The 8,788-nt window shown below is 28.8% G+C and overlaps 1 protein-coding gene across 1 annotated transcript; it reads left to right on the top strand.

Moving 5' to 3' along the window:
- Positions 1–1,104: 1,104 nt before the first annotated feature.
- LOC130446714 (gamma-tubulin complex component 4) lies at positions 1,105–8,124 on the top strand. Its single transcript, XM_056783111.1, has 10 exons — positions 1,105–1,298; positions 1,347–1,488; positions 1,539–1,851; positions 2,643–2,826; positions 3,921–4,211; positions 5,019–5,274; positions 5,353–5,533; positions 6,263–6,470; positions 6,925–6,993; positions 7,647–8,124. The coding sequence occupies exons 1-10, from the start codon at positions 1,230–1,232 to the stop codon at positions 7,914–7,916; spliced, it is 1,983 nt and encodes a 660-aa protein (XP_056639089.1). The 5' UTR covers positions 1,105–1,229; the 3' UTR covers positions 7,917–8,124.
- The last annotated feature ends 664 nt before the right edge of the window (positions 8,125–8,788 follow it).

Raw genomic sequence — 8,788 nt, 5'->3', positions numbered from 1 at the left:
TCACATAACTTTATGGTTTGTTTTGGTTTATAGTTCTATGCACTATGTATACTTATAAATATATATAGTTATTGAACAAAAAGTTTTACGTTCCAGCAACAAATTGAATTTGTTTCGATACGAGCTTTATCATTGATAGTGGAGATAAAAATGAATGGTCCAGTGAATTTACCTGAAAACAAGAGAGATGATTTTTTTCCTAACTGTGTTAAAGTTGGTGTTCCGTCAGCAATTGTTAGGTATGTGCTCATAATAGATTATAGTCATGCGTAGTGCATCAAAGTTCGAAAAATGATCAGAGCATACTGGAGGAACAAACCTATCATTTGTCTATTATAAAGCGCACAAATCAAATCATAGACACAACTCAGATTAATAATAATTAATGTTAAAAAATAACAATTCGTTATAAGCGAAAGTGTGCACCTAATTCCACAAAAATCTACAAACTTTATTGATAAACCAAGAACGGTTCAAATCTGTCCAAATATTTATAACATTGTACTTTGGACGATCTTAACGTTTTTTTTTATTATTCTTGGATCGAACCTTAAAGCGGATCGTATCATATTATGTATATATAAACAAGACCAAAAATATGTAAAATAACTGATAAATTTGAGGTTTAAAACTTTAAAACGTTAGCTACTAGAATATGGAGCCCGATTATTATTTCATAATTTGCCTTATATACCATTCAATGCGTTTATATTTTTTTATGTGAAGAAATATATATATATATATATATATATATATATATATATATATATATATATATATATATATATATATATATATATATATAGAAAAATAAATTGAGCGCGAACTAAGTTCATAGAGCTAGAGTTCATTTTAAGTGCAACATGTAATTGGAATTGAAATTAACTCTATTTTTATTAATTTTTTATGCATAGAGTTCATATTGAAGATCTAATTAGAATAAATTGAAGAATGAAAGAGGGTGTGTAGCTTTAATATTAACTCAATGACTAAGTTACAAAATGCAATTTTTTGTTTTAATGTAATATAACTGTAAATTTATTTCAATGATTTAACGCTCCTTTGGAGTTAGAGTATTACCAAATTGACACCGGTGTAGATTCTAAACAGAGTTTCTAAATTTGACATAACATATAACCAAATAACTTAAATTTGAATTGAAAAATTTTGAAAGTAAAATATATATTTATATGTTACATTGCTTTGGATGATTTTCGTAACTTAAAAATATGATACATGAATGTCTTTTCAATTTATGGAATAATGCAGATGGTGAAAATGTGTCTGAAACATATAATGTAATAGTTTAACCGTTAATTTCCATGAATTACATTTATGTTTTTTAGTGGACGCATCTGTTTGAATTGCAAGATTTCTTACACCCAGGAGAACAAAAACTCTTGCAAACGATTGTTGAAATCGCTACAGATTATCATAAAATAAATAATTTTATTAAAAGAAAATTAAACCAAACTGCTAATTTTGAAGGTAAATAACCAGATATTCTCGATTTTATGTAATATGCAATTTTATTTTAGCAAATTCTGCACAGTTGAATGAGAAATCAACTCAATCCGGTTTTTATCTAACTGCTTTTTGTGCTGGAGTTCATAAAACTCTCGATGGTTATAGAAAAAATATCGTTGCATTAGAACAGATGTTTTTAGATAACCCTCAGCTTTCTTTGACATTTATTCTTAGCAATGTTGAGAAATACAGAACTTTATTCCAAGCATTAATGTCGATGATCCACATTATACAAAATGATAATGTACATGGTTGTTTGTTGATAGGAAGACTACATAAATATGTCAGTTGTGGTGTCGATCAAGTTGCTGCAGCTGCTGACGAGTAAGTTCTTATTTAGCTAAAGAATAAAATAATGTTAAAAATAGAGTATGTAATATAAATGTGAAAAAAGGAAAGGAACCCCCTACAGGAGCTACTAGACCTTAATGTTGGTAGGCTTCAACACATTCCCCTTTGTACAATATTTTTGTTAACATTAGAACGAAATTCGTATTTGGTTAAACACCACAGGTGTGCCTACTGAGTTAGAGATGTATATTAACACATTGACTGCCAAGGAAATTTTCACAATTTTATTTAATTGTGTTGAGAATCATTAAATAAGAAATCACTGGAAAGTATAGAAAATGAAGTTCTTTTAAAAAATGTATTATTTCTTAGTTGAATTATACAAAAAAATCTTGTCAGGGAGTGTGAAATATGAGTTATTTTGTAGTTGGCAGTTAACAATCACAATAAAAGATGTGTTGTTAGTACAAATGTGAGATTAAAACTGAATTTTATGTGGCTTCCCTTTGGAACATCTGCTAAATTTCTAGAAATGCTGATTCTAGGAAATCAACTGTGGGATATGTGGCATCAGCATCTTCTTATAGGAACCTATGTTGGGTAACCACATAGTTCAAAAATGATTTAAGGTTTATTGGCCCTTATAGGCCACTTTAAATTTCTAACACCACTTTAATTTTGGACACAGTATTGGATAAAAGTGAAAACTCAGTAGCTCCAAGCAGCTTGCTTTTTTATTTTTCTATTATTATTTTCTGTTGAGTTGGATTGGTGTCTAAATATAAATTGTAACACTAATTTATAATTGTTTCGTTTATTTTCAGAATTATCAAATCAATGAACTCAGTTTTCTATAGACATTTATGTAATTGGATCATATATGGTGATTTGGTGGATACATTTGAAGAATTTTTTATAAGGGATGGTAAAAGTCCAGATGAAAATTTTTTATACCCGGAACAAATGGTAGAATTGTCGTTAGAAAGTTCCGCTAGTCTTAATATACAGGCAAGAAATACTTTTTCCCAAATTATTTTGTTAAGACTTCTTTCCCAATTGTTTTTTGCAATACATACAAGATACTCAACAGCACAGTTCAGCATTTGGTTCTCAAATAATATAAGGGCATTATTGATTGCTTTTTCTTTTTAACTGGTTTGCTGGGAGACAAATATATCCCAATATGGGATACAATTAAATCAATGGTATCCCTTATAAATTTATCGATAGCATTATTCTGAGTGGAAACTTCAAAATCAATTTTTTGGTATATTATAAGTTGAGCAAATGAGAATTAGTTGTTTTTTGTATATGAATTGGATGATCTCCAACAATAATATCTTTGATGGTCTAGTGAAATGGAATTTCTGAGCTTCTGAAATCGGGACCAAAACATCCAAAAAAGCAATATTTTTAAAATTCATTTCAAAATTATCCATACTTCTATAGTATTTGTCATAAATACCAATAAAAAATTATGAAGCACTAAAATTTCCGCACAAGGAATTTTTTTGGTGGTATATTTTTATTTTCATCTTGTAAAAGTCATTAAAATGTTTTTTTCCTCATTAATCCATTTTTTATGATGGATAGAAAGTGGAACACAGCTCCAACAAAATTATTAATTAATAAAAGGGTTAAGGATATCAAATAAAAAGGAAAAAACTTTTTGTGTACAACTTATATTATAAAAGATTGCAAACCTATGTACTCAAAATAATGATTTTGGTATAAAAATTAGGTGACTAGATGTTTTAACATTATAGTACTTTACAGCAAGATATGTGTCATGAGTACAAGGCTCTTCAAGTTTTTTGAAAAAAATATTTAACTGACTCATAAGTTTCAAGTTTTAAGGATAATTATATTATCATATTTCATTGATACAAAAATATTAAGGAAACAGAAGCTCTCCTTTGTTTATTTTTCACTTTAAGCCTGTTAAACTAAAATATCCATAAGGATACACACATTCTAGGGGAATTATTGAACGTAGCAAAAGTCTCTCCGCCACAGTATCTACTTCTCATTCCAATACAGTGATAACTTATGAGACAGGATTTCTCATTAGGATTATAATTTTAAATATTTGTTCTGTTTAGAAACGAAGAATTCGGAGACCCCCTGTAGTAAGAAAATTCTTTATAAATTGGGATATGGTTCCTATATTTATAAGCGAAGATATGGCTGAAAGTATCTTATTTATGGGGCGTATAGTGTGGATAATTAGAAACGATCCGAGAAAGAGTGGAGACGAAAATTATCAAATAAAAAATATATGGGGAGGTCAGGATATTGAATATTATAATAAAGTGCAGATGTTGGAAAATCAATTATTTAATAATACCGAATTTCAAAAAACTATGGAAGAATGTAGGGTGAAATTAACTAAGGTGAATATTTAAATTTGATATTTATTAGTGAATGGAATAATTATTTTTTATTATGGAATTGGATAAATTATTCGCCCTCTTTTCCATACCTCTCTGAAAATCCTTGGTACCTTTTTCTCCCATATATTTTGTTTCACTCCTTTTTATTCGTAATTCAACAGGCACCACCATAGAGCACCGTTAGTTTTATCACCGTCTTGTAGATTTCTAAAAATTCTTGAATTTTAAAGTGTTTTTGCTATTTTATGATTTGTAAATGTAATTTAATTTTTTATTGTATTGATGACTTTTTGATCTGTTATCTAAATATTGAGATATTTGTCCTATGTTAACAGTATCACGATACATAATATTGATTCTTTGATTTTGTTTTAGATTTCAGACCACCGAGTATTTTGATAATTGTTTCAAAATTCCAATTTAGAAAATATATAAAATTTTTTTAACCTCATAATTCTTGGAAGTTTTTATATATATCAAAATTTAGACTCTATCTCTATTCTTAATTATGAAATTTTGATACAAGAAAATTTCTGATGTATTTTACATTTTTTTATATATTTCAAAAATTATAAAAATCCTTTTTTTTACGTAACCTGTTCCAAAAATTCTTGAATTTTATAATTGAATGTTTTTTGCTATTCCATTATTTGTTAATGTTTTACTTTTTCTTGTATTGATGACTTTTTGATCTGTACTTTAAATATTGAGATGTTTGTCCTGTGTAAATACCTAAAATTAAAATATTTAATCTCAATAGATCTCAATTTGAATGAAACTACTCGAGATATTAATTTTTTTTTTTAGTATCTCTGGTCTATAATGTTAGACGAGGGAAATTTGGTGGAACATTTACATTTAATAAGAGATTACTACGCCTTAGGAAGAGGAGAATTGTTTCAACAATTTATAAGGGTTGCAGAAGATCATCTAAAAGATACTACATCAGATTTGGTGGTACAAAATCTGAATTTCATATTTCTAGAAACCGCTCGAAAAATTTATGGGGATAACGATAAGACATACCTCAAATTTGAATTAACATCTAATTCAGATATTACTCGTGAGTATATCAGTAGCTAGCAGTATATACGGAATCAGTCTCACCGAATAAAAGTCATAACGATTAATGTTTTTTCAGGTACAAATCCATGGTCTAGATTACAAATGAATTTCGAAATTGATTGGCCCCTCCATATCGTATTTCACCCCAAAGTTATGGAATTATATAACAAGTTATTTTGTTTTTTATTGAGATTGCGTAAGACTCAAATCGATTTGCACAAATTATGGGCCGAACAAGTTTCCAGGAAAAAAAGGATGTAAGTAAATAGCTAAAGCACTTCTCCACGAAATTAACTATTGTTATAGTTTGTTCAAATAATTTTTTTTATATTACAATAACTAATTTATGATATAATCAAAATTTTATTATGGCTATTTGTTTTCAGTCTTTAATTCCATCTACTGTGAATTTAATCCAAGTTTTTGAAGGATTACTACATCATTCCAGGTTTTTCCTGATCTTCCCCTTGGTAACCTTCCAAATGTTTTTCTAGTAGCTTATACAATTTGTATTTTTGTCCTTTCTTGTGTTTCCCCCAACCGATACTTTATTTCAACATGTGGGAAGCAAAAAAGCAAAACAGATATCTGACTCTTTGATTTGTTCTCCTAAAATCCTTTCAATAATATCTTCTAGAACACCCTGAAGAGGAACGTAATTGATTATACGTATACGTGGATTGGAGTTTCCTTTTCTTTCGCATAATGTATATTGATACCTTTTGCATGATTTTAATCGTTTTGAGGTGCTTTGCCTTAAATCAGATGAGTTGGATAAGAATGTTTCCTAGTACCTTGGATAACTCTCTGAAGATGGTTTTGGTATGTCGTATGTTATGGTTTTCAGTTATCTCTTCTTTACAACTTATGAACCCATTGGGTGAGAGAATTGAGGAGACAAGCAGTGTACTAGTAACAACACCAAAGTGTCCACAAGCTTGACATAGTTATCCATCGACAATTTTTCAATTCCACTTTTTTTTTAGTGACAGAAGAGTTTGGACCTTGAGGCAAAATTTAATGTTTTTGGTAAATAATCTCCAGTATTATCTCCAAGTAGACGTTATAGAAGCACAGTTCTCGTTTTTACTGAAAGCCGTAGAAAATGCTAATGGTTTCGAAGATATAATCAAAGTACACCACGAATTCATTTCTAATTTATTAGCTAAAACTTTTGTTTCAACTCCTGATGAGGTTAGTACATAAAATTTGACTGCTACTTACTTTATTTTTACACCAAGCTATTCACTAATTTATTATTAAACACTTATTATGATAATTTATTTGAACACACCTTTTACCTGTTTATCCCAATGTGTTAGGGATGATTGAAGATTATTTACTGACTACTAAGGCCGCTAAAGACTCGTTTATATACATCATATCTAGAATGTTCGAAATCTCTATTTTGTTGCGAACAAAAAGAAATTAAATCTGCTAGGACACCACAACATATTGTAAATAAGTTATAAAAAAAATTTGAATAAATTGTTACCGTATATAAAAAATATAATGGGGATTATACCCGTCGCATCCGCCAAATTTTAAATTCTGTTAATGTAATAGAACAGGTTTGTTTTTGTCTGTATTTAGTTTTAAGTTTGAATTTTCTGATTATTTTATTAAAAATCACTAATTACATTTTCAGGAACACACCTGTAAAAACAAACGTAGTCTTTATCAAGTGCCTGCAATCCAATGTGAAATTCCTAGTAAGGTTAGTAATTGTTTTCGTGGGCCTCTGTTTTATTTGTACTAATTTTGTAATAGAAGAACTACCAAAACTGTTTTAAAATATTCAGGTTTATCAAAATCATGTTCAATTAGCCAATAGATGGCGTGCAACTGTTACCTGTCACACTATGATTTCCATTGCCCCAAGTCGAACAGTAAATTCTCTAGAAGTTTATGGGGAACTTTATAGAAATAATAAACAAACGGCAGGATCGCACTGGCTTGGAATTTCCTATCTTCAATCAGAAATTAGACCAAATTCTGGGTCTAAAAATGGTATCAAAATCAAGTTCAAAGTCTAAAATTTTGTCCAAATCATGTTTAGAAATAGATCAAGATTACGTTCTTAACGTCTAGATTCAAATCAAGGAGCAGTTCTGATTTTTACTGAATTAAATTTTCTTCACAGCACTATTAGATGGCGTGCCACTGCGTAACTGTTACACTATTATAAAGACCAAATTTAGTTCGAAATTTCAAAAATATTTTCTACATACAGTATTCATTGAAATAAATCTAAAATGATTTATTCAAGTGAATATCTTTTTTGGCCAGTCTTCACTAAGATTTTCTTATTTTAATTGTTATTAACCATTGAGAATTTAGAAATGATTTTAATAACATTATTGTTTACAGGTATACAGCATTATCATAAAATTATTAGAATTGTGCGATCGCTTTTGTTTGGTCGCCAGTATTTGGGATTCGGAATTATCCGATATAGAATTGGAGGAATTAGAAATTTTCCAAGGTCAAAGCGATGTCGTCGTAGAATCAATGTTGTTTATACTACACAGGCTACGTGAAAAAGCCAGCGGTGAACATTTATTACAATTATTGTCACAATTAGATTTTAACAGATATTTTAGCAAACATAAAACGGATACTAATTCGAGTGTTATTTAAATAGTTTATAAACATGTTAAGTTGATAAATAAATGAATTTTTCGTATATCAATTTGGAAAAATTTTATCTTTAAACAAAAATCTCCAAAGGAAAAAAATTATTATTCAATTTGACATATGTTTTCTTAACTATACTGGACTCAGAGGTGGAAAACAAACTTTTTTGTCAAAATTCATAATTTTGAATAAAAAAACCCCTTTGACCGTATTTTAATTACAAATTTTGTATAACTTTTATTGTTTTGACAAATCTCTATTTTATAATAAAAGAAAACTTTTGACCAAAATTCGTCCAAATCGAAGGAAGTCGATTTGACCCAAAACAGAACTAAATTCTTACCATATGCCCCAAAAAAATTTTTAGAAAAAAGAAATGTTTTTCGAAATTTGTTAGTTTATTTTGAATATTTTCAATTTCAAATATTATACCAACTCTGTAATTGTACCTCGGTGAAGTGTTTTAAACCTAAACCCAGCAGAACCAGAAATGATATACAAACCTTTTAAAAAAATATTTTAAATAATCTTGAACAACCCCCATCGGTTTTTACTACACAATGTAGCTGTAAATGGAGTTACTTGACTCCCCCATTGGCTTACAGAGGTGGTTTTGTTAATGTTATTAATCTTGAGAAAATCAGGTAAAGGTAAGACCAATTAAAAAGCAATTTCCTTTATATAACAAATTTCTTCAACTTAATCCGTATTCCCTAAATGTTTATTTGATAGGATTTCTTACTAGACCTTTACATCTACTTTCACCGCCACAAATTTTTTTTCTAGATATTATTGTAGCCACTAATCGATTTCTATTACAGTCTACCAGGTTTATGCGTTCACCAAAAAAGTTTTCCAACAAAACTCTGTTGCAA

This window comes from Diorhabda sublineata, chromosome 1, assembly GCF_026230105.1.
Source record: "Diorhabda sublineata isolate icDioSubl1.1 chromosome 1, icDioSubl1.1, whole genome shotgun sequence".
Taxonomy (NCBI): Eukaryota; Metazoa; Arthropoda; class Insecta; order Coleoptera; family Chrysomelidae; genus Diorhabda; species Diorhabda sublineata.
The sequence above is the reverse complement of the archived record's forward strand: the minus strand, read 5'-3'. Positions and strand labels throughout refer to the sequence as shown.

Coding starts and splice junctions, on each gene's coding strand:
- LOC130446714 (XM_056783111.1), top strand. CDS start 1,230: ATGATACATGAATGTCTTTTCAATTTATGGAATAATGCAGATGGTGAA. Junction 1,299..1,346: donor ATGTGTCTGAAACATATAAT/GTAATAGTTTAA, acceptor TATGTTTTTTAG/TGGACGCATCTGTTTGAATT. Junction 6,994..7,646: donor AATGTGAAATTCCTAGTAAG/GTTAGTAATTGT, acceptor TATTGTTTACAG/GTATACAGCATTATCATAAA.